The sequence below is a fragment of the Trichomycterus rosablanca genome, chromosome 23, assembly GCF_030014385.1.
Source record: "Trichomycterus rosablanca isolate fTriRos1 chromosome 23, fTriRos1.hap1, whole genome shotgun sequence".
In the NCBI taxonomy this organism is placed as follows: domain Eukaryota; kingdom Metazoa; phylum Chordata; class Actinopteri; order Siluriformes; family Trichomycteridae; genus Trichomycterus; species Trichomycterus rosablanca.
The window spans coordinates 5,379,693-5,407,100 of NC_086010.1; the positions used below are offsets into that span (position 1 = coordinate 5,379,693).

At 41.0% G+C, this 27,408-nt stretch overlaps 1 protein-coding gene across 1 annotated transcript in view; it reads right to left on the reverse strand.

The window, feature by feature from the left end:
- Positions 1–27,408, reverse strand: part of zfpm2a (zinc finger protein, FOG family member 2a) — a 173,927-nt gene that overhangs the window by 94,289 nt on the left and 52,230 nt on the right. Inside the window, exon 3 of the mRNA XM_062985599.1 lies at positions 15,973–16,074. Coding sequence (XP_062841669.1) covers positions 15,973–16,074 — 102 coding nt within the window. The remainder of the gene's footprint in view (positions 1–15,972; positions 16,075–27,408) is intronic.

Sequence of the window (27,408 nt, forward strand, 5' to 3'; positions counted from 1 at the left end):
CGGCCGAGTAGTGCATACTTCCTCCAATCTAGTGCATACTCTGTAAGTATGCGATTCCGGACGCAGTTCGTGACTTAATTGTCGCATAGGCCAGACGTCACAAAACGCCCGAGACGCAAAAATAGTAACGCACAGTAACTTGGATGAGTAACTTTAATCTGATTACTGGATTGGAAATAGTAACGCGTTAGATTACTTGTTACTGAAAAATGTGGTCAGATTAGAGTAACATCAGTGGATGTCATTTGTTTGTGAAATTCTTAATAAATAGAGTTAAAAAAAAGTGCGAAAACTTTTTGAAAAACCCTCATATTTGACATCCAATCAGTCCTCCTCAATTTAGATGAGGTGAGAAATAAATAAATTGAAGTTAATAAAATACAGTAGAGATGTATACCCCCCCCCCCAGCTTTAGTTTTGTAGTACAGACTTGGCAGGTCTATTATGGTGATGATGATGGACTAAGGTGGCGACACACACTTTCTGGGCAAAAATTCCTTTTAATGATCCTATTAGCAGATTATTGGTCAGACAAATAGCAAGAAGTAAAAAAAATGCACCCCTGAGACCTGAGCCACCATTTGCTCATCTTGTGGAAGAGCTAGAAAAACAAAAGTTACCTAAATTTCATCCTGTATGCAAAGATACATGCATTAAGACTTACGTATTTGATATAAAACTGAAGCTAACATGTCTCTGTGTTTAGAATTTTCCAAAATATCTTCTGGCTTTTTTTCTTGAAAGATTAGTGCAATTTGGGATTATTTCTTTGCCCAGCAGTGTAGATTAGCCAGCGTACCCTACTTCTTATTTAAAGGTGGAAAAAACCCACAGAAATATAAGCAGAGTTTGTAGTAAATATAAAAGTAAACACGCCCTGGTGTTTGTTTCAGACGGTGGATATTTCTCTCTGTTTACTGGTGTTGTTTCTCTCTCCAGTGTGTTATTACTGTCTCTTCATCCTCTATTTCTGCCCAATTACAGCTTCTTCAACTTCTCTGCTTCAATCCTGTCTGTCCTGACCCAGTTGTCTTTTGTGACGAGGTCTTAGCCCCGACGGTTTGACAGTCCACAGATAAGATGGATTAAGGATTTTTTGCTCCTCTCCTTCTCATCCGGTTTGGGATAAGAACCGCGTAAAGGCCAGTTAAATCGCCCACTTTTTTCCAGGAGGAGTTTTTTTTTTAAGGCTGGAGATGGGAATGATAGAGGGGCTAAACCTAAGACGGGGTCTTAAAAAGTCAAGGTCATGCTCCTAATTACTTGCTGCCTCAGAAGAGAGCAAAAGCCAGAGACACGAAATCCATTCAGTCCCCCAGCAGGCGAAGTGTAAAGGAGACCAACATTTATTCCCTGAGCAAAAGTCCAGTGTTCAGTAAACAGTGTGAAATGAAGGTATAAACTTTATATAAATTAATCTACATTTAGGGTTTTATGGGTGCAGCGTCTCATGGGAACACTGGTTCCAGTCTGGCAGGGCACCAAACACTCACCCCTTTATTCAGTCATTCACACAAGGGCCCATTTATTAAACTCCTGCTTTGCATCCTGATCTAAATTAAGCAATTGTTCAAGATGAAGGAATTAACGTGTCCAACTTTATCTTCCATGATCTCGATAGAGACCCATTAGCTAGCTTGCTTTCCTTCCTCCTTTTTTTCCTCCTTCCTATTTCCCTTGCTTCCTTTCTTCCTTCTTCCTATTTTTTAATCCTTTCTTCCTTTCATCCTTCCTTCGATTTTTCCTTCCTTCCTTCCATCCTTCCTTCCTTCCTTCCTTCCTTCTATTTCTTTTCCTTCCTTCCTTCCTTCCTTTTTTTCTTCCTGCCCTCCTGCTCAGCTGCCCCTTCCTTTTCTTTTCTTCCTTCCTTCCTATTGTTTATTCCCTCCTTCATTTCCCTCCTTCCTTTTCCTTTCTTCCTTCCTTCCTTCCTTCTATTTCTTTTCTTCTTTCCTATTACCCTCCTTCCTTCCTTCCTTCCTTCCACCATCCCAGGGCAAGCATTCAAACAGGGAGAACATGCAAACTCCACTTAAGTCCTTCTTGCTATGAGGCACCACTCTGCTGCACCTATTAGTATTCAACACAATTAATGAAACAAAGTCTATTAAAAATCATGATTTCTGTATTCTGTGATTTAAAAAATCATCTGGTGTACAATGTTGAATAACCTGACAACAGTCATAACTAAACACGACTCATTTTCATTATACAACCAAGCTGGCCAAAAAAACAACCCGAAGCATCCCCGTGGAGCAGGTCTGGGTATGAATAACCTCCCTGGTACATCAGTTCATGAATCTATAAATGAATCTTTTGATCTCAAGATGCCAACTTAAGTCTGACTGCAGCCCCGAGTGTGGGTGCCGTCTGCTGGATGCCATCACAGATCTCCTGCCAAAAAAAGTTTGAGAAAAAGAGAAAACATGTGGGAAGGGTGAGAGCAGTGCGAGAGCAGTGTGAGTGCAGTGCGAGTGCAGCGCGAGCGTGTGTTTCTCTCTCTGCTCCCTCATGTCACAGACAGGAGAAAGTAATCCTATACACAGGCTGCTATTGTGAAATGGGGAACTGGCCTCGGCTGGCGGCGAGCAGATGCACCTCTCTCTCTCTATCCTAATCTGGAAACGACTTAAAGGAGCCTTATCTCCAGGCTCTCCTGCTTCATTTCATGCTTGATTTACTTTAATTTGTCTGATAGGGCACAAGGATTTGGAAATGGCCCATCTTTCGCTGGAAAATGTTCTGATTTTTTCTCGGCATTGTTACGTGTTACTTTTTTTTTTACTCTCTCTTTTCGTCTCTCGCTCATTCTCTGTCTTATTCTCTCTTTTCCTCTCGTTCGTGCTTTTTTGACAGTCTGTTCTTCCTATCCTGCATTCTGTTTAAGTGCCTTTCGGATTCAAGCTAACGCTGCAGAAAATGTGTGAAAGACTGTGTGTGAGGGCTTGTGGAAGCGTGTGTGTACGTCATGCATGTGTGGGGTCGGCAGATGACTTTCAGGTGGTAAGAAAGAACAAACTGAGGACAACAGACGCGACCAGGTGCTTCAAACGTCTCCTACAGTCTGCAAAAAGTAAAGTGAATTGACGTGGAGACAGACAGTATGTTCGATAGTCTAGTGAGCTGCCCTGCTGCCTACTGCCTACTTGGGCAGCTGCCTAAGTAGAGAGGATTCTAATAAGACATCAAACTTAGAAGGCAGGTTATTCAGACGCACTACTTAAACAGCGATTACGGCGATTCCTTCCTTCCATCTTTCTTCCTTCAATTTTTAACTCCTTTTCGTTCCTTCCTATTTCCCTTCCTTCCTTCCTTTGATTTTTACTTCCTTCCTGTTTTGCTTCCTTCCTTTCTATTTTCCTTCCTTCCTTCCTTTTCTGTCAATTCTTTCCTTCCTGCCTTCCTTTTCCTTCCTTCCTTCGATTTCTCGATTTCTCCTTCCTTGTGCCCTAAAGTATGCAAAAAGTGAAGAGGAGGATTGACATGGACACAGACGGTCTGTTCGAAAACCTAGTGAGCTGCCTTGCTGCCTACCTGGGCAGCTGCCTCAGTAGAGAGGATTCTAATAAGTCATCAAACTTATAAGGCAGATTATTCAGACAGACTACTTTTTACAGCAAGTAAGGCGATTACGTCACTCAAGTTTTCGCTTACTAAGCTAACTCAGTTAGCCTCAGTACATTCAAACCAATGGGCTGAGGCGGCACAACCCAATAGCATGCCAGCTAACGTCTCCCTCTGTGTACTGCAAATGGCTTTACTGTCCCTGACGAGCCCGAATTTACGAATAAACGTCACTTGTGCACCTTTATACAAATTAAAAATCAATAAGAATTTATTTACATTTGTTTGTTGCTCCGCATTCGTCCACCATATTTGTTGTGCCGCACTGCATGCTGGGATTGCCTTCACCGCTAAGAAAGCATGGGACGCTCCCTCGTTATTCAGTCAGATTATCTCTCAGAATTAAGGCACCTCATAAGGCAGCATTTTAAGGTATATAAGAATTTAAACATGCCTTCTTTTTGGGAGCTTAGGATGACATGCGTCTATGTAGAAAGATCACTATGTTTTCAGACAGACCCATGGAGAGGAAAAGGAAAGTCCATGTAACCTGTCTATTACTTTTCCCAATGTCATTCATACCTCCTTAGACATACCGTAAGTGTGTGCATATTTCTGTGTGTGTGTGTGTGGAAGGGGGTTATCAGTTTCTGATGGGAAGGTTTGTGATACATCAGTTCACCAGAACTGCGGTTCAACTCAAGTCAATTTCAATTCAATTCAATTCAGTTCAATTCAATTCAATTCAATTCAACACCCCAAAGCTGCATCTCAGTCTAAAGCCGTGATGTTTTCCAGCGTATTTGTGCAAGCCCTGATCATGTAAATGCTGATAATGAATAAACAAAAAACTGAACATCTATTTTAGATTGTGTTTATTCTGACACCAGGCAGAATAAGTCACACTTCAGGAGTCTCTCTCTCTCTCTCTCTCTCTCTCTCTCTCTCTCTCTCTCTCTCTCTCTTTAATGATAAGACCCCAGAATGCCCCATCAGTCTTCTGCAGCTAATTACAGCACTATCCGTCTTCCTGCGAGTGGGCAGGACTTCTGTACAGTCCAAAAACATCACAGCAAACTTCCACACTCTTATAATTCTCTCATTTATGATTCCTATTTTTTTCTGTTCCGTACATGAAAAAATGCACACAGGCAGCCAAGTGCTACAGCAAATGCTCACAAAATGCCTATCTTTTTAACAAACACACACACACACACACACACACACACACACACACAGATTACCAAACATAGTGGGAAAAGACATTGAAATTCCTCTCGCGGGTTGAATTTACTTAACTGCGGGTGTGTGAGCAGCGATAAACAGAGTGATGATCCGGCAACACGTCTTTATCCGCGCTTTGCTTTAATTAACACCGGCGTGTTTGCTGAAAAGATGATTAATATGCCAATGGAAACTGCATAATTGAATACTGCAACACACTCTCACGTTCAGGAAGACTTTTTCAACTTCAACCATTCTTACTTTCCTCATTGTTGATTATTATTATTGTTATCGTTGATAATCACAGTGATTAATAAACCGCTGTATTTATTCAAGACGCGGCTAAACCATCCGTCAGTACGACCTCATTTAAAACCACCCACAAACCCATGAGATGAGGTCCTTCACTGTGCTAACTGGGCTTGTTGTCCTGTAGTCCCTCCCTTTATCTGTACCCTTTTTATATGGGTACACTAATGATCCACGTTCTAGCAATTCTTGTTTAGCCAGTTTACATTTGGCATTTTCCCTTTCCACAGTCAAGCAGGCTTTACACGGGTATAGGCTTGAAATGTAACAAATGTGCTTTTTTAATGGTGCTTTTAAACTAGGCTTTTTATTTGGGCACATTTTTGCCCAACATGTAACGTGGGGGCTCAGTGATGGATTGGCTTTCTGTCCGGGGTGTGTTACTGCATTGCGCCAAGTGATTCCAGAGAAACTGTACCCACAGCAACCCCGACCAGGATAAAGTATTTGTAAAATGTGAAAACAATGATGAAATAAGATACAATCAGAACTAAGATGGACGGATGATATAGCTCATTGTTATAATGGAAAATAATAGATAAACTGCCAGCACTAAATAAATAAATAAATAAACAATTTAATAAATAAATAAAAATACATTAAAAAATAAAATACCTAAATAAAATAAAAATAAAAATATATAAAAACTAAATAGCATTTAGTAAAATGTTTTATTTAAAATCCTGCTAATGCCTAGCTGATAGTTAAAATTAAAAAAATAATAGATAAACTGCCAGCACTAAAATAAATAGTTTAAAAAATTTAATAAATAAATAAAAATACAATAAAAAAACAAAATAAAATAAAAATTCAAATATTAAAAAAAATTTAAAAACTAAATAGTATTTTAAAAAATTTATTATTTTAAATTTTGCTAATTATTAGCTAAAAGTTGTAATAAAAAACAATAGATAAACTGCCAGCACTAAAATAAATAGATTAAAAAAATTTAATAAATAAATAAAAATACAATAAAAAACCCAAAGTAAAATAAAAATGTCAATATTAATCAATATTAGTATTTTGAAAAATGTATTATTTTAAATCATGCTAATTATTATATAAAGAAATTCAATAAAAACATTTATATTGACTGACCTCAAGTCAAATTAATTCAAAGCCCTTAATTCAAAGAACGTCTAAATGCTTCTGTTTGTCTTCTAACAGATCCGAAACACCCCAGTTTGAGAGCACCCAGACTTCAGTCTTCACACAGCAAGTGCTGTTTTCTTTAGCACTAGCCTATTAGCACTGCATGATGCTAATAACCCTGTACAATAGCTTCTGCAGAAATCCGTGCTGATGCTAACAGCTGCTAACAAGGTTCCATCCATTGCATTTATCTACAGAGTATTTTTACACAACTGTTTACCTGCTGTTGATCAAGATATTCGCACATTAGCATTGTCTGTACACAGCACATAGTTAACAAAGATTAGCTTTGAATAGTTCACAGGCTTTAGCGCTTTGACTGACTGTATCTTTTTGCGCTGCTTTGTGATAAAGTAGAATAGCAGTGTTTTTGTTTCGATTATAATTGGGGCTGCGTTTAGTGCTCTCAGAGTGCATTAGCTCTATTTCAGATTGCTTCCATAACTAACAAGCATGAAGTTTTCTCTTAAAGCCTCTTAGTGTATCGGATCAGTGGCTAAATTTGAATCGGGGCACTTTAAGACGGCGAGTCGGGTGATTTGTCTAATCTCTTGTTGCATATTTCATCGCCGCAGTCAGCCACTGTGACTTATTTTAGTGTATGTGTGTGTGTGTGTTTGTGTGTGTGTGTGTGTGTGTGTTTCTTGGGTGAGAGAGAAACACTCTGAGAATGGTTTAAATTTGTCCTTGCATCCATAAGTGTTTTACTGAGTATAATGAAAAATACTCAATACATGAAAGAGTGCCACTGACATCCTTGCCAACCAATTGGTTTGGCTATTTTAGCCACATTAGCTATAAGATCCAACAGTGACTGCTTGGCAAAACTGGGATTCAAACCCATCAATCTTTAGGGGGTTGGGAAACTGGGATTCTTTAGGAATCTTTAGGAATCCCAAAACTGGGATTCAAACCCACCAAACTTTATGTCCAGATGAACTGATTCATCTTTGTGGATTTGTGTACCTGGATTACTGAGCATGCATCAAGAGATATCAATCTTTAGGGGATTGGAAAACTGGGATTCTTTAGAAATCTTTAGGAATTTCGAAACTGGGATTTGAACCCACCAAACTTGTGGATTTGTGTACCTGAATTATTAAGCATGCATCAAGAGACATCAATCTTCCAGGGACTTGGAAACTGAGATTCTTTAGGAATCTCAAAACTGGGATTCAATCCACCAAACTTTGTGTCCTGATGAACTGATTCATCTTTGTGATTCAACAAGAGATATCAATTTTTAGATTACCTGACCACTGAGCTACCACTGACTTACTGATGTGTCTGTTGACCAGCCAGCACACAGTGAATGTAGGGTGAAGAACATCCTGAGAAATCTGGCAGCTTACTGATGTTTTGTGATTGTTTCTTTTATTTTTTCCCAATCTAGTGTTGAGTGTGTTTGGTTAATACTGCACGTTTCATATAATCCACCTAAAAATATTAGAACTCAAACTTTTGTACCATTACAACCACAGATAAAACAGCGAATACTGAATTCTTTTATCCTTCAAATCTGATTTTGCACAATCATTTCCAGCTGCACAAAAGTAGCTAAAGAAAAAAAAAAGAACAAATATGAGTGAAAGGCGTGAAGCAGATGCTCTCGCTGGGCGAGCGTGTGTCGCTGAGCCATGTCAGTGCTTTCCGATTACACGTGAAATAAACAAGTTCAGAGCGAAAGCCTGCTCTCAGATTCACCACTTTGCATACATTAAAACCCTCGCCTATAAATCCCTGTCTATAAGTCGCCTTAAAACGCTTTAGCTATCGGTGAAAGCGGCTCTGACAACCTTCACTTCCTTATTATCGGGCCTCTCGGTGAGAATCTCCACCCGTCCGATCGGAACCTTACCAATCTGTGCTTTCCAAGACTTCCTCGTCTCCTTTCTCTGCTTTTTCTCTCTCCTACTTTCGCCCCTCTCTTTCTGTCTCTCTCTCTCTCTACGTGCTAAAGGCTTGAGGGGTTCAATCAATGGCGCTTTGATCTCAGCTGGAACTATAATTATTTAACATTGTTACAAGGATTTCTCTAATCCATCCTACCATTAAATCCCTTTTACACCCTCATCTCCAGGAGTCTCTAATCTGTATCTGGGCCGTGCGTTCCCCTCTGACGACACCCTGATTTAACAGACTGGTGCGAATAATTAGAGGCGAAAAATAGCCGGAGCAATATTGAGAGAAGAGAAAGGAAAAACCTTCTGGAATTTCTTAAGTGTCTGGAGAAGGATTCACAAAGTTCAACTTATGGTTAAGCAAAATGGCAAAAGTGGCGCAGCAATATAAAAGCTGTAAAGCAGTAAAGCACCTTCACTAGGATCTCTTTTTTTGCAGCATTGTGGTTCAATTTTCTATTTCATTTTTCTATTTCATTGGAATGAGATGTACAGCTGTCTGTAAATCATCCATCCCGTCTAGTGCCCTCCCTCAGGCATGGCCAACCTGTTTGGATGCCCAGCCAGGTCAAAAGCAGAGCTAAGATTTGAACTCAAGCACTCAAGATCCCGGGAGCTTTGGATTTTGCGCATTAGACCACTGCGCCACCCAGGATTACACTGGATCCTATAATGCACTGTCAATTTCAAAACCACGCTCGTGAAGGTTTTATGTTACGTCTTGTAAACCACAGTGGGACCAGATTGCCACCAATTTTTATAAATGAATTAAGTATATTTCATTTTGTGTTTTGTTTTAATGCGTTGTTTGTGTTGTCTGGGTTGTGGTAAATATCATGGACAAAATGTGGGTCAATAGAAAAAAGTTACATTATGGTATATATGTTGCATTAACGGAAAACTGACTAGTTACTGAACTAATAAATTAACTAGTTTATTCTCTTATAACTTTAACTCAGGCAGGTGTTGGGTTATACCTGGCACCTCAGTCGTGAGGTTTAGAATTGGTAAAGTACCCATTAGAACCCCTATTGAAAGCCAATTTTAGGTGAGAAGAACCCTTTTAAAGTGTTCCTTAGGCAGAAACTCTTCTTTCTGGAACTATTAATTATTCACAAAACCTTTAAGTTGCCCTTATTTTAACCTAAAAATGTAATTTGTGGGCAATAACATCAACCTCCTAAATGCCATCTGTTTGGTTCTGGGTTAGGATGCAGCAAGCAGCACATGGATCATCCAGACACATTATCAAAATGAAAGGTCCCGCCGGCCCTCTGCAAATATTTGTGCCCGGCTGGTTTTAGCACGATATAAATAGAAGTGCAGTGAACACAAACAAATCTGGAGGCACCTGGTGCAACCGTAGCTGCCATCTGCTCCTCAAATTCATTCAGCACTGCGTATGTGGGTTAAAAGCTGAGGTGGGTGCTGTAGGGTCGGACCACGGTGGGCGAGACTCACGGGTGAGCAGAACAAACAGAGCCATGTTTGAAATGACATACAGGTTCTGATTGGTAGACGCTCGATGACTGGATATGAATCCAGTGATACTTTCTGGCACCTTGCTTTTGTACCTGGCCAAGGCCGATGGCAGGTGCCCAGCTGGCACGTGGAGACGAGTCAGGCCGGGCTCGACAGGCTCTATGGGGCGCAGACTTGTCCGCTCTGAGGTTTGTCAGGCACACAGATCTGGCTGTGGAGTGATAAGCGCTAGGTGTGGGTTACTCTACGCTTGCAGATACCAAGACTATTCAGAATGATTTTTTCAAGCAGGAAGCGACACACAAAAGCCATTTTTCTTGATCGTTTCATTCTGAGTTCTGCCAAGTAAATCCTGGAGTATCATGCCATGAGGGTGTGGAGGTTCTGCTGGAATCTCTTTTTATTTGGTTTTGTTTCTATGGCATTAGACGCTAGTTGGACTGTAACATACAAAATATATGGTCAAAACTGGAGAGGTGCATTTCCTGAAGAAAATGCGAGTGTGATTGCAGATCAGCAGTGATACAGCACATGGGGGCTTTTGGTCATGCAGTTAGTGGTGTCTGAATACTTTTGATCATGTAGTTGGTGGTGTTTAAATACTTTTCGTCATGTAATTGGTGGGGATGTGAATACTTTGTCATGCAGTTAGTGGCGTCTGAATACTTTTGGTCATGCAGTTAGTGGTGTCTGAATAATTTTGGTCATGAAGTTGGTGGGGATGTGAATACTTTTGGTCATGAAGTTGCATCGTTCAAACACTTTTGGTCATGAAGTTGGTGGGGATGTGAATACTTGTGGTCATGAAGTTGCATCGTTCAAACACTTTTGGTCATGAAGTTGGTGGGGATGTGAATACTTGTGGTCATGTAGTTGGTGGCGTCCAAACACTTTTAGTCATGTAATTGTAAATGTACTTTTTCTCAGACAGGTCTCTGTGTCCAAGCTATTATTTAAACAGAAGTTCAGTAGATTAACTTGAATTTCAAAATATCAATGGAAGTGAATGGGGCAAAAAAGGGAGATAAAACCCGAACCCGAACCTGGCAACCCTGTAGTGACATCAACTAGGCGAGGTGAATAGCACCAGCGCCCTCTGCTGTTTAAAGTGAATATCAATTCATTATACATGTAAACCGATTTGAATGGTTACACATGTGAATCGATTTTTAACTGTCTTGTGGCGCATCGTTACATCCCTAATTATAATAGACTAATAGACGGCAATCACACTAATTACACATACAATTGCTCTTTTGACAGAATGGGCACAAATTCCCACAGACATACTTGAAAGCCTTGTGAGTAGCTGTTGTCATAGCTGAAAAGATCACACAGAGGTCATTCCGTTTTAATATCATTTGTTCCAGTTCATTCCAAATCTATTCTGTAGGGCTGAGGTTAGGACTAATCTGTTGCTTCAAAGTTAGAAGCATGTAATTTTCTTTATATATCAAATTTATTACACCTGTTGTGTCTGAAACACATGAATCCAATAACCACAGGTGTCCCAATACTTTTTGTCTATATAGTATAACATTTCCACACTATACTTGACTTCCAGAGCTGATTAGCATGATCAGCAGTTCATTGCCACCCTCCCTGTTCCCTATTTCCTCTCTGCCTTGAGGAGCGTGTCAAGATATGTATCAAAGAAGCCCATGATAATTAGCAAATTGCTGTACAAGCTATCAGTGCTAATATACACCAGACTGCAAACATCCATAACCAGGCAGAATGGAGCGGAAGATTGGCGGGAAGATAAGCTAATATTTAGCTAAAGCAGAAGCTACGTAGGTGTTCTGTTAGTCTAGATCACGTTACACATTACACATGTTCTCTTCTGCCTTCTATGTAGGCAGTAACACAGCAAGGCAGCTCACTAGGTTTTCCAACACACCCATGGTCACCCTACCTTACAGCAGGCTCTATGAGGCGCAGGCTTGTCCGCTCTGAGGTTTGTCAGGCACACAGATCTGGCTGTGGAGTGATAAGCGCTAGGTGTGGGTTACTTTATGCTTGCAGATACCAAGACTATTCAGAATGATTTTTTCAAACAGGAAGCGACACACAAAAGCCATTTTTCTTGATCTTTTCATTCTGAGTTCTGCCAAGTAAATCCTGGAGTATCATGCCATGAGGGTTCAGGGTTTAGCTGGAGTCCTTCTTTTTTATTTCGTTTTGTTTGTATGGAGTTAGACGCTAGTTGGACTGTAACACACTGGGTGATAAACTGTATGTCCAAAACTAAAGAAGTGTGATTGCAGCTTAACAGTGGTACAGTACGTGGGGGGTTGAATACTATTGGACAAGGAGTTGGTGTTGTCTGAATACTTTTGATCATGTAATTGGTAGCATTTTTAGGTCCAAAAAAGAGAAAACGTCCAAAAAAAAAAAGAGGACGTATGGTCACCCTACCTTACAGCAGGTGGATGCGGTCAGTCACTTCATTAAGAGCGGCTTTCTCCTTCAGACTCAACGGCCATTACGTAGCCCATTCCCAAAAGTGATTAAGAATTATCTTTAACTGATCGTTATCACACCTGCCCTAACTTAAGTCGAGGAATAACAAAGGGAACTCTTACACTAACGAAACAGCGAAGGGCGATAACAGGATCGACTATGTCAAACTAAATAAATTTGCTTTTAATCGCTTTGAACAGGAAGTCATGTCATTTCAGATGTTCATATTTGATTGTCTGATTTTCCACTTTATTCAAATTATAACACACTCATCTGACTTTCTCCATATAAAAGGGGGGAAAATCGAGAAGAATGGAAATGTTCTTTCAGAGGAGATGCCATCTGCAAGCTAATGTGGTTATTACGTGCCGAGATGAATGCCCGCACACTGTACTCCTGTTTGAGAGACAATTTAGTCATTTTCACAATTTCCTGTACTCCTAAAGCACTGTTTCCTGTTGGCTGACAACGGGACGTCTCATTTTCATTCAATCGTTCTGTTATTTTTTTTTTATACTGAAACTGCACATATTGCACATAACAATCCCCCGCTGGTCTGTGACACTAACGTGTGCGCTAATGATGGGCATGATGTGTTGTGGGTATGCAGACCGGATCTCGTCTGAGTAATACGACAAGATTATCGTTGGCATCGACGAGCATCTGCACTACCAGGGCAAAATCGCTATGTGTTCTAAAAGATGGAATTTTAAATCGAGACCCCCTGTGACCCTGTGGCTGTTATGCCAATCTGTACGGCTGGTAGCAGGCACTGTGCCAACTTTGAGGAGACATATTACAGTGTTGCAATGATCTGAACTTTTAAAGACTGTCGAATTGTTAAACTGATAATCAAGCTGCCATCATCTGATAGGTTTTGTTCTACTTTACCTAATATCACAATTTAATATGCTGGCACACCTTCTTCAACAATCTGAGCTACAGTAGCTCGTCTGTTGGATCGGACCACACGGACAAGCCTTCGCTCCCCACTTGCATCAATGAGCCTTGGCCGCCCATGACCCTGTTGCCGGTTTACCACTGTTCCTTCCTTGGACTACTTTTGAAAGATACTGACCACTGCAGACCAGGAACACCCCACCAGAGCTGCAGTTTTGGAGACGATCTGACCCAGTCGTCTAGCCATCAAATCACTCAAATCCTCATAATTGTTCATTTTTCCTGCTTCTAACATCAAGTTTGAGGATAAAATGATCACTTGCTACCTAATATATCCCACCCACTAACAGGTGCCGTGATGAAGAGATAATCAGTGTTATTCACTTCACCTGTCAGTGGTCACAATGTTATGCCTGGTCGGTGTATGTTATATGTTATATATCAAGTCTTCAGATCAAGTCTTTAGTAAGTCTATCCAGGTCTCTTTTGGTCTTTTATTATTGTTTTGTTCTATATTTACCCCCGAACCCTTCAGACCTTCTTTCTAGTTTTGACATCAGCACTTTTTAGCAGGACGTGAAGACTCCCTGCCTTTTCTCTTCCCTCCCTCGCTGTCCTCGTGGTAGCGGCTCTGACCCCCTCAGTTTTCGCCTGACGCCTGATCACAGTGATGGTTTATTACCAGCCATCGCTGACGCTCTTATCGTGCGCTGCCAATGCTCATTTCCTTCCGCAGATTGAAATGCAAATGTGAAATTTAATGATAAATGCATTATCTGATGGGCACTGATAACGCTGATTCACTGTCAGTGTAAAATACACACCCTCAGGGGGCTTCCCACCACCAACTTGCCCAAATCCACTTTCTTTCTGCTTCTTTTATAGCTGGATGCACCTGCAATAAATTCTAGAGGTCGGATGAGTCGGTATGGGAATCATATTTTGTGTGTTCGACAACGTGATGCCACTTGCGAGCGATAATTGCTGGTGTTGCTGGTCTTGTTCGATGATTTATCCATCACTTTAATGACAAATATCAATAAATAATCTGCAAAATAAATCTGTTTTGGAGTTTTTTCCACTCTCTTACACGTGTGTGTGTGTGTGTGTGTGTCAGTATTAAGTTTTCTGTTGGAGCAGCACAGCCCAGAAAGATTGAATCACTCATGCAATAAAGCTTTGGAGCAAAACTATTCAACCTGTTCCATTTACCCAGCTAACTTTTCTTTATCATTTATTAGCAATAATTCTCTAGGAATCATCTTCACCAAAATAATAAAATGTGGACACGTGACCATGAACTTGTCTTGACATCCCATTCCTCAACCACAGATGTTACAATAAAACTCCTACCTTTTGTTTGTGGCTACAGATGTTTCTCTCAGAATTTGTGTCCATTCAATCAAAAGGTCGGGTGTTACTGTTGGAGGTAAAAACCTGGCTTTTAAGGGTTGAGTTCTTGGCTCTGTGAAGGGCAATGTTGTTCCGTCCGGGCACTCATGTGGTGCAGCGATAAAACACACTAGCACACCAGAGCTGACATCTCAAACTCGTTGGTTCGAATCTCAGCTCTGCCTACATGAACAAAGATTGGCTTGTTGTTTAGAGCGGGTGCCGAAGGGGATTCCTCATAATTGGTGCAATTACGACCTCTGCTGGCTGATTGATGGCACCTGCACAGAGTCGAGGGACAATGGGATCAGGGTGTGACTCTCCGTGCGCAAGACTGATCCACATATGAACTCGCTTCATGCCGGTAAAAAGATGCAGACGGCTACTGCACACATGTCGGCGGGGGCGTATGTTAGTCATGGCTCTCCTCAGTCAGGAGTGGAGATCAACATCAGTAGAGAGGAAGCATAATGCAAATGGCTTTGCATGCTTTTTTGGGCTTTGTGCACAGTAGGACAGTCATGCTAGAATGGGAATGGGCCTTTCCCAAACTGTTACCACAACTGTGTATAACTGTATAATTTTTTTATATTGTATAATTCATTTTACACACCTGTCTGAACTTAAAAAGTCAGACAGCTGACAATTCAGACAAAGCTGTTGGCTGATTAAAATCGAACCCTGTCCCTGTGAATATATCCATAAAGTTTAACACAGTAAACTACAGCAGACTCGGTTCAGCACAAAACCAGCCCGCTCATTCAAATCAAACAATGTACGGCTAATTTTAGAGCTCATTAAAAGCTCCTGCCGGAGAGTTTTACCTTCGTACAACAGCGGCCTTGTCAAGGATATCTTTAGATGCCCTGCTGCTGAATGGCTGAAATCCCCAGATCCCAGATGGATTCATTTAAACAGTGTCATAATGGGCTGCTTACAAGTCATTACTAGTCGTTAGCTAATGGGCTAAACGCTGGAGGGAAGGCCAGGGACAATCTGATGTCAGCCAAGCTCTGCCAGATAGCGAACGTGAAATGATTCAAAACTTACAAGCCTGAAACTTCAGCTTTGTTTAAGCGTTTATTGTTTTAACAAACATGCTAATATGTTAATTAGCGCTAATGGATTCTCTGTAGCACAGTTTTAATCCTAGAGAGAAAGTTCCGGTTCTTCTGTTAAAAGTCTTAAATATAATAAATAAATAGGACCCCCATCTGGCCAGATGTTTTGTGTGTGGCAGGCCTTTCTCAGCACTGTAATGACACCAACGGGGTAATAGTAGTGTGTGTTGCACTGGTATGAGTGTATCAGGTGCAGCTGTGTTGTTGGGGTGTTACTAATGATTTACTCAAACTACATGATGTACTATACAGCCAAAAGTATGTGGACATCTCTGCTAATTGCCGAGTTCAGGTTCAGCCAAACCCAGTGTACAAATTCCGACAGACATGCATTAGTCTTGTAAAAAGCCAAATATTTGTGTCCAAATACTTTTGGTCATATAGTGTAGCTGATAAATCACTTGTGGAGCAGTCACACATGTTATCTTTCTACAGTAACAACAACGTCCGTTTGAGTCACTTACTTGGACCGTCCCACTCCTCTGATTCCAAAGTGGGCGGCTTATTCCTTTTGCTCTGTCCATCCACGCCTGTGTCCAGCATATCCCTGCTGCTGTTCTCCTCACCTGAAACATAAAAGAAAACTTCATTTATTTATTTTCAGTTACAGCTTCTCCTGATCAGGGTTGTGTTTAATTCAGAGCCTGGTTCAGTCAGAAGGTCACTATAGGTTCCCAAAAAAGATTCCCAGTCAGAAGGTCACTATAGGTTCCCAATAAAGGTTCCCAGTCAGAATGTCACTATAGGTTCCCAATGAAGGTTCCCAGTCAGAAGGTCACTACAGGTTCCCAATGAAGGTTCCCATTCAGAAGGTCACTATAGGTTCCCAAAAAAGGTTCCCAGTCAGAAGGTCACTATAGGTTCCCAATGAAGGTTCCCAGTCAGAAGGTCACTATAGGTTCCCAATAAAGGTTCCCAGTCGGAATGTCACTATAGGTTCCCAATGAAGGTTCCCAGTCAGAAGGTCACTATAGGTTCCCAATGAAGGTTCCCAGTCAGAAGGTCACTATAGGTTCCCAATAAAGGTTCCCAGTCGGAATGTCACTATAGGTTCCCAATGAAGGTTCCCAGTCAGAAGGTCACTATAGGTTCCCAATGAAGGTTCCCAGTCAGAAGGTCACTATAGGTTCCCAATGAAGGTTCCCAGTCAGAAGGTCACTATAGGTTCCCAATGAAGGTTCCCAGTCAGAAGGTCACTATAGGTTCCCAATGAAGGTTCCCAGTCAGAAGGTCACTATAGGTTCCCAATGAAGGTTCCCAGTCAGAAGGTCACTATAGGTTCCCAATAAAGGTTCCCAGTCGGAATGTCACTATAGGTTCCCAATGAAGGTTCCCAGTCAGAAGGTCACTATAGGTTCCCAATGAAGGTTCCCAGTCAGAAGGTCACTATAGGTTCCCAATGAAGGTTCCCAGTCAGAAGGTCACTATAGGTTCCCAATGAAGGTTCCCAGTCGGAATGTCACTATAGGTTCCCAATGAAGGTTCCCAGTGAAGGTTCCCAGTCAGAAAGTCACTACAGGTTCCCAGTGAAGGTTCCCAGTCAGAAGGTCACTATAGGTTCCTAATGAAGGTTCCCAGTCAGAATAAAACTAAAGGTTTCCACTTAAGGTTCCCAGTCAGAAGCTTATTAAAGGTTTCCAGTCAGAAGCTCACTTAAGGTTCCAAGTCAGTAGCTCATGGAGGGTTCCCAATAAAGGTTCCCTGTCAGAAGGTCAGGGGTTCCCAGTCAGAAGCTCATGGAGGGTTCCCAGTGAAGGTTCCCAGAAATATCACTGAAGGTTCCTAATGAAGGTTCCCAGTCCGAAGGTCACTGAAGGTTCCCACTGAAGGTTCCCTCTACCTACTAAAGGTTCAAGCTTCACCACTATCAAATTGCCCCTGATGGGCCCCTGGGCAAGGCCCTTAACCCTCAATTGCTTACATTGCATTCTGTCACAGTTTTAAGTTGCTTTGGATAAAAGCAGTTGCTAAATGTTGTATTTTAGACTATGCAGAACATGATGACTGGAAGAAGACGTCGTCTGAGGTTCTGCAGGTCTGTATAAAAATAGCTGGAAGTATTATATACAATATTTTCATGCAGTGTAGACTCAGGCTTTGCAGGTTCCTAACGCTACTGTCGCCAACGATAATAAAATTCACTATTCAAGACATTTAAATTCCATTTTTAGTTGGATCTGACTGCTTGTCCTGAATTATAGTAATAGTGCTGCAGCTTTTCCAGCACTGTAAATACGGTAAGACTAAGTAGCAGAAAGCTGCTCTTAATCGGTGGCCTCAGGTTGGCTGCTGTAGAGTCATTTTAAAGATATGGAGAATGAAGGAAGAATACGGCATGCCCCCACTTAGTCCGGGCCCGTAGCCAAAACGACGGTGTGGAGGAGGTTCTGCTTTTAGATCCAGCACCCGACCAGAAAGATACAGTGAGGAAAACTCAGTCGTACATCCGCCTGTTATCTTCTCTTTACCTTATCCTTACCTATCATTGTAGAAAAAAGAGAGAAAAGAGTGGAAAATTGCTTTAACTGGTGTCGCCTGCAGGTTTTCGACCTGAGTGGATTAATTACAGTGTTTTTAGCACCGCTGTGGTAGTTTACAGCCAGAAAATGCTTGTATTTTATCAGTCATCATCAAATTAGTTTACACAAATGATATTATTAACTGATTAAAGCATCTAAGTCAACAAGGCTTTTATTATCACAGGTCGATAGTGACACACTACATTTACTAACTCATTTTAAAATCATTGTACTTTTATTTCATATTTGTTTCACTGTCATTCTCTGATCAGGGTTGCGGGGGGTCCGGATGCCCCGGAATCACAGGGTACGATGTAAAAAACACACCTGGACAGGACGCCAAATCCATTGTGGGGCCTCGGCCATCTCCCACCCTCAGACACAGCCAAACATGCCATATGTATACGCAAAAATAAGCACTTTTTATATGCTCACTAATATCTAAAGTCTAATTCTAACCACCCATTTGCTACTATAACAGCCTGCATTGTTCTGATGGGCCTGTGGGAATTCGTCAGGCCAGGCACTAGTGTTGGACGAGACGTTCGGGCTTACAATCCATATTCTATTTTATTGCAAAGGTGTTTAAACTGGGTTGTGGTCTGTTCTGTTCTGTTGGGGTGAGTTCTGTTCAGGTCACTGGAGTTCATTCACATAAAGTCATCTAACCAGGTCTTTAGGGACCTCTCAAAAACATAAAAAGGCTTTTATATTCTTTATTTTTTGCACCTGTTAACATTGGATGAGGTTAAAACGTAGGAGCAGTGGTATCTAAGTGGTTAAAATACTGGAATAATAGTCAATCCCAATCACCTCCAGCTGCTTCAGTGGTATTTGTTCAAAGTGGCTTTGGATAAAGGTTTCCATGTTAAAAGTAAATAGAAACTAATGATACTAGGTGGAATGTCCATATAATTTCGGCTATATGGTGTTTATTCATTCCAATTTTGCTCGGTTAACAAGTTTGTATTGATCGTGATGTATAGGAATATATTAAGCACTTTCATCCCACAAACCACTGGAAATAATTTTGCCAATGAATGAACAGAACATCTGCTCAAATCCCAGTCAGTCCAGCTGCCTACAGCTGTATAAAACAACACACACACACACACACACACACAAGATCAAAAAGCAATAAATAGACAGTCCTTCCCCCCAGCCTCCTGTGCCACTGGGGTTTCCTCTCTCCTCGCCCGTGGGATCTCCATCCAGCCCGACAGCACAAAACATCATTCATGCAGTCGCTGGAGATTTACTGAACCTCTAGAGTAACAACAATGAGGTTTATTTTAAGCAAAACGACACGTTCAAGTGTGTCTCAGATATAATCGATTCTAAACAATAAATGTCAAACGTCTGCTACATGGCCAAAAATATACGCTTCAGATTATTGAGTTCAGCTGGTTCAGTCAGACCCCGTCTTTATAGGTGTGTTAAATCAAATTCTATGTTAGAAATTTGAGACACTTTTAAAAGTAGCATTTTTAGACCCTGACTTTTAACATGAAACTAAAACATCTCTGAAATGAACTGAATTTAATTAAAGCGTCGCTAACAAGCCAGAGCTTTTTATCCAACATTAATACCTGACCTCACAAACACTATTTTGACCAAATGGCCACAAATTCCAAAAGCTTTGACAAGCTCCAAAAGCTTTGTCAAAAAGTAAAGGTTGTTATATCCACCTTGTGGGGAGAGTGGGACTCCCTCATGTTGGCCAAATTTTGAAATGGAATGTTTAACAATTTCATTCTTTTCGAGCATGTCTGTGGGAATTTGTGGCCATTTAGTGAAACTAGCATTTCTGAGGTCAGGCAATAATGTTGGATGAGAAAGTCTGGCTTGTAAGTGATGCTTTAATTTAGTTAAAGTCAGTGATGATCAGCTGTCCACATACTTTTGGTTAGAAGCTGAAACTGAACCTCTCTGTAATGAACAAAACTGAATTTAAGTGTCACTAACATAAACCAACATTAATACCTGACCTTTAGCTTTGCCAAAAATGAAAGCTGTTATATTCAAAAAAAAGGGGGGGGGTGGATTTTGAAATGAAAACAATATTTTGATCAAATGTCCACATACTTTTGGTTAGCTGGTATATAGTATATTCCCCCATGTTTGGCATGATTTTGAAAGGGAATGAAACAATCTGATGATCAGTTGTCCACATACTTTTGGTTAGAGTGTGTATTTGTGGTTCTAGTAACATACACAGCACACTGACTTTACCATGAAAATAAAACATCTCTAAAAAAAACTGAATTAAAGCATCAGTTACAAACTCAACCTTCTCATCCAACACTACTGTCTGACCTCACCAACACTATTTTGACTAAATGGGCACAAATTCCCACAAACACGCTTCAACATCTTGTGAAAAGCTTTGCTAAAAATGTAAGATCCAAAAAGAATGTACATCCAAAAAGAGTGTGTGTGTGGGGGGGGGTTTAATTGGGATGTTTAACAATCTGATGATCAGATGTCCACATACTTTTGGTTGGTTTTGAAGGAGACAAGCTGAGCTAAGCAGTAATATAAAGACTCTGAATAGGAGTCGAGTTAAAAAATGGAATCCTTGCAGATGTCTAGTTGTACTTTTTACATACTGAGACCAAATGAGATTAAACCCAAGTCCCCAGATCCTAGGTTGCTGTGCATCACCCACTGCTGCCATCTATAGTTATAGAATATGGCAGCTTTGCTACTTCTAACTGTTCCAGTCTTCAAAAACCTGCATTCTTATTTGATTCTCCATGCAGAGCCATTTCAGTGGAAGCATCTGAAACTCCCGCTCATATTTTGTGTACAGCAGCAGCTGATAAGATTTACAGAAGAAGGAAACCAGATCGACTGGCTGTGCTGATAAGAACGCCGGCTCATCTCTACTCGCTCGGTTTTTTTAATGAAGATGTTTTTTGACGTGACCCCCTCATGCTTCCTCTTTCTCTCTCTCTGGCTCTGGAGAAATGATACAGGAAGTGGAAGTGACCGCCTGTAACTCTCGCCTTGGTGGCGCTCGGTTGGTGTGATAATATGGACCAACTGAGTCCGGACGGGTTAATCTACAGATCGCCGTCTCTCGCCACGGTGGGTTTACGCCAGTTAAGATACGACTCACTTCAAAGGCGGCGAGTAAACCCAGCCAGAAGGATCCCGCTCGCTGGCCGGCTGTGGAATGCCAGACATGAGAAATGCGCCGTGATGTCCTACTTATTCAACGCGAGGTCAATGTGACCCAGTTTCTGTTACGCAAGCTGCTAGTTTTTCTCTCTGTGGTAAAAACACTTTACTTGAACCCTCCGTCAAGTCACACTTTTTTTAAACTCTATGAATTAAGAATTTCATTTCAAGTTCAATGTCAAACACAGTCTTAGACAATTTTGTATCTCTAATTTGCACCTGTACGTCTTTATACTGTTGGAGAAAACCGGAGCTCCCGGAGGAAACCCACACAGACACAGGGAGAACATGCAAACTCCACACAGAAAGGACCCGGACCGCTTCACCTGGAAAAAAACCCAGGACCTTCTTGCTACCCACCGAGCCGCCCTGAATAATTAAATTATTCAGAAGGGTGACCAGATACTTTTGACCATATAGTGTATATGCACTGTATAAGCTCATCAGCACACTGCTCATGTTTAAAGATGAAGGTAACAAAAGCAGGTATCAATGGTTCCTCTACTGAATAACAGAGAGAGAAAGAGCGAGCGAGAGAGAGAGCCAGAGAGATAACATTAAAAGCACCACCTTGATCTGGGGCGAACATGCTAAGCTCTGTAACAAAACACATTCCAACTGTTTAATTAGCGCTCAGGAAATGAAGCTACAAGATGATTCTTAATTAAGCAGCGATTAAGGATTTTCTGCTTCTATCTTTCACCGGTTACAATGCATTTAAACATAATCACCGCGCAGCAACTCCGCAGGAACAATGTCAACCAGTGTGATGGAGGGTTTTATTTCAGGAATGCTGTAGGAACTGGCACAGGAATCATCGTACATGTTTTAACAGTGGATTCTACGATTAGAACCTTTCTGTACCGTGACTGCTGTTTACAAAAGTATATTCATTAAATTTTACCCACACATGGTAACACTAGTTGGAATAAACCCTGACCAGTGCACAGATTTGTAACTTTACATACATTTCTGGGCATTTTTTTTTTTTTGGGAAGCAAAAGCACATAAAATATCTATAAAAAGGGCCGCTCAGGTGGCGCAGTGGTAAAAACACACGCTTGAACCAGAGCTGGGATCTCGAATACATTGTATCGAGTCTCTGCTCTGCCTGCCAGATGGGCTGAGCGGCCACATGAACAACGATTGGCCTGTTGTTCAGATAGGGGTGGGATTAAGCTGGATACGGTCTCTCTCATAACTAATGCAATTATGACCTCTGTTGGCTGATCGATGGCGCCTGCACAGAGACGGGAAAAGAGTGCTGTCAGGGTGTGTTTCTCCGTACACAGTGCTGATCCGCATTGCACTCGTCAAAGTGTAGGTGACAAGATGCATACAGCTGCTGCCCACGTGTCAGAAGGGGCATGGGTTAGCTTCGTTCTCCTCAATCAGAGCAGGGATCGGCATTGGTGGAGAGGAAGCATGACACAATTGGACGATAAAAGGGAGAAAAAGAGGAGAAAATGCATAAAAACAATATACAATATATATATATAAATATAAATATCTATAAAATAAAGTTGTGTTGCTCTAAAAACCATTATTGTTTTTACTGTAATAACTGTTCTTCTCTTTTACTGTAATAACTTCTCCTCTTCAGTATTTCTATCTATAAGAGACGAAGTGTTAATGACATTTCCTGATTGTCTTATTAGCATCAAGTCTTTTTTTTTTATTTCAATCATACTGTATAAGTGTATAAATTAAAAGAGAGGAATTATAACATACCAGTTTGTATGTTGTATGTTTTGTCTGCCTAATTCAACCCAGATCGATAAGCCTACAGGTGATTTACACAAACGCCTCCTCCAGCAAGGTAGAAACAAAGTCGTATTGGTGTTTTTTACCCCCTCACTCTGAGCAGTGTTTACCCAGTGGAGCCTGACAGTTTTAAGTAAATACGGCTTTTTTAATCCAAACAAACATTATCCACTGCTATAAAAAAAAAAAAATCTATAAAAAAGAAAACCACTTTCCTAATATTGTGTTGGTCCCCCTTTTACTGGCAAAATAGCCCTGACCCATCAAGGCATGGACTGCACTACATTTACATTTACAGGCATTTAGCAGACGCCTTTATCCAAAGCGACTTACAGTATACAGTTTAAGCAACTGAGGGTTAAGGGCCTTGCTCAAGGACCCAACAGTGGTAACCTGGCAGTGGTGGGGTTTGAACCAGCGACCTCCTGCTTACTAGTCCAGTACCTTAACCACTAGGCTACAACTGCCCTACTAGACAACTAGACAACTAGACCCTTATTGGTGTGCTGTGGTATCTGGCACACCTTCTTCAGCAATTTGAGCTACAGTAGCTCGTCTGTTGGATCGGGCCAGCCTTCGCTCCCCACTTGCATCAATGAGCCTTGGCCGCCCATGACCCTGTCGCCGGTTTACCACTGTTCCTTCCTTGGACCACTTTTGATAGATATTGACCACTGCAGACCGGGAACACCCCACAAGAGCTGCAGTTTTGGAGATGCTCTGACCCAGTCGTCTAGCCATCACAATTTGGCCCTTGTCAAACTCGCTCAAATCCTCACGCTTGCACATTTTTCCTGCTTCTAACATCAACTTTGAGGATAAAATGTTCACTTGCTGCCTAAAATATCCCACCCACTAACAGGTGCCGTGATGAAGAGTTAATCAGTCTTATTTACTTCACCTGTCAGTGGTCATAATGTTATGCCTGGTCAGTGTATATATATGTGTGTGTGTGTGTGTGTGTGTGTTGAGAGAGAGATAGAGAATTGTATTTACATTATTATAATCGTTGTACTGTATGGAGATCCAGCACAGTTTACAGATCAAGTATCTATCAAGTGCTTGTTAAAAACATACAGAGAGCATTACTTAGGAAAACCATTTCAGCCACTTCACTGTACTGGAGGAACCCCTGCTGACCTCAACCCCCATTAGAATGTTTTTGGGATGAACTGAAACCCTGATTGTGAGTACACACAATCACACACACACACGCACACATAAATAATTTTACAAATTTGGCTCGATATCACAGCATAACAGACGGGAATAAACAACTCCAACACGGATTTCACATTATCATCGACCCAACTGATCCTTCCTGACATTTCACCCAGCTAAATCTCTACTAAACCCAAACACATTTCAAATGCCATCACTGGTTTCAGAGGCAAAAAGAAAACCATGCAAATTCTCACAGATCACCCTGGTAGACGGTGGAGATGTTTCTGTTTATTAGGATTTTAAGGTCATGTTTTACACACGTCTGTTACATTCATGAAAGGACAGGTAGTTACACATTCAATGTCAAACACAGTCAGGGACAAATTTGTTTTTCCAATTACAATCTCAATCTCCAACTTATGTGTCTCTGAACTGTGGGAGGAAACCGGAACTCCCAGAGGAAACCCACTCAAACACAGGGAGAACATGCAAACTCCACACAGAAAGGACTACGATTTATGGACTCACTCATGTCCAAACTGGTCTAATTTAGAGTAAGAGCACTGTTAATTAAAACAAGGAGAGGTCATCTTCATATGTTTACATTTACATTTTGCAGATGCTTTTATCCAAAGCGGCTTACAGTACTGTGACAGTATACAGTCTAAGCAAATGATGGTTAAGGGCCTTGCTCAAGGGCCCAACAGTGGCAACCACCGATCTTTCGATTACTATTCCAGTACCTTAACCCAGGGGTCTTCAACCTGTGGGGCGCGCCTGGGGGGGGGGGTGCGGGCGTGGCACTACGAGATTATTATTATGAACCGGTGGTACATGAGACTGGCGTAGGACGCGGTAAGCATCTGCGATTGAGCCGTGGTCCACTAAGGGGAGGGGCGCGAGCCGTGCCTTATCCAGGGGAGGGGGGCGTGGCGGAAGCAGCGCTTGGTACACGCGACCGAGTGCTGTTCCACCAAGGGGAGGGGGGGCGCAAATCGCGCTCGGCACACGAAGGGGGGCGCATGCCTAAAAAGGTTGAAAACCCCTGTTTTAACCCCTATGTTAGGCTACAACTGTCCTTCACAGATAAACATGTTCTTGGTTGTGGCCTTCTAATTCACCCACCCAACCTCTTTGTATCCCTATTACAGGGCTAGTTTGACTGAACCTAGTTAAAAAGCAGTCAAAAAGCAGTTGTGGCTTTCTTACAATAGAAAAAAAGCTGTTCACGTAATCCTTAGTTTGTCAGAAAATGTAATAATCACACAACCCCAAATCAGAAAAAGTTGGGAAAGCAAGGAAAATGCAAATAATAAAAAAACATTTACTTTGACTTTTATTTGATTGCAGACAGGATGAACCTGAGATATTTCATGTTTTATCTGCTCAACTTCATTTCATTTATTAATAAACATCCATTCCTGCATTTCAGGCCTGCAACACATTCCAAAAAAAGTTGGGACAGTAAAGCATTTATCACTTTGTAATGTGACCATTCCTTTTCACCACACTAAAAACGAGATCACGGGCGTCTAGCTTAAGCTACATTTCAATCATTTTCTCACACATTTGTTGACAAACTGGAGATCCTCTGATCATCTTTGCTTATCATCTTTACTCAGCCTTTCCTGGATGCTGCTATTGTACCAAACCATGATTTCAATCACCTGTTGACATCACCTGTTAGGAATCACATCATTATTTAGTTTTTTCACCTCATTACTAGCCCTAAATTGCCCTGTCCCAACTTTTTTTGGAATGTGTTGCAAGTCTGAAATGCAGGAATGGATGTTTATTAAAAAATGAAATGAAGCTGAGCAGACAAAGCATGAAATATCTCAGGTTAATCCTGTCTGCAATCAAATAAAAGTCAAAGTAAATGTAAGGAACACTGCATTTTTATTTTATTTGCATTTTCCATACTGTCCTAACTTTTTCTGATCTGAGGTTGTAGATCTAATAGATAAAAATGAGAATAATTTTTATGTCTCCAATCAAAGGCATTTAAGGTGGAGCAGTTATCTCTAAACCCTCCACTTTCCTCTGAAAGGGTAAAGAACTTTGGTACTTTAAAATTCTTGACCTTTGTGACTAAAAGAGGCTTTGAGACTTTACCGGTCTGATCAAAGTTAGTAAGTGAAGCTACACTAATGAACATGGCAGTTTTGTTCTTTGTGTTTTAACAGATATTTAATACCTATTATGGGATCAAACGTTTGATGAAGGGTTTAGGTCTTCGCCTGACAAGCCCAGTTCGGGGGTTACACTGATTCTTCCCCAGAGCTCGGCGAAACCTTGGTTGCAGAGGACTTTATTTTCCCTGCAGTCTATGGAGCTGATAAAACCCAGGCAGAAGTGGCTCCTATTGAAAGCAGACATTTGATTCAGTGCTAATTACAGCATGCCGTCACTTTGGAGAGGGTTTACTTAATGAACAGGGTCCTTCTTCTGTCTTCCTATAAAATAGAAATAACATGTGGAAAGCGTTTAATGCCTGGATTGCATTGGCTTTTAATTCCAGTAGAAGTGGACCGAATTTAAGCCACTCTGACACAAAGCTAAATGACTTTTAAAAGCGATCTAACTGAGGAGAGGATCAGGAAGGAAAATGGCTACACCTGATGAGTGTGCACTTTTTGCTAAATGTAAAGGGATGTTTAGAGAATTACAGTACTGTAAGCAGATAAAAAAGAAATCTGACCGGTCTGTGACAGGTCACATTAGTATCAGGGAAATGAAACAGCTGGAACTTTAAGAACATTATTGGAGTTTTTGCTAAACCCTTTGGTGCAGCCATAACAAAGAAGCTATCATAAGCTAACATGAGTGGGGTGACGTTGGAGCTTTGCTACTTAAATAGTGAGTCCAAAACTAATGGACTTTTCAAGTCAGATTTTCTCCTTAAAAGCACAATTTATCTAAAAGTCTAGTTTTGTACAATGTCAAGCAACACAAAATACTTTATCATGCTGTTCTTAAGTTTCATGCTGTTTAATGTTATCATTCTTAGCATTTAGGTTGTTTTGATGATATTACAAGTAGAATCATGATTACCGATATAAATTACATTTGTGTTTTTGGATATTATAATTATTTCTGGGTTTTTCAGTTTTGCTGTCTTATATTGAACTCTCACTGGTCTATATCAAAACATTTGCAATTTATTAGCTGATCTGCACTACGTTGCTACATAAGGATTTTTTTAGACAGCCAATTTTATGAAATACTATTAAAATTACTTACCGGCTTGCACCTACAATGTTGCCAGGT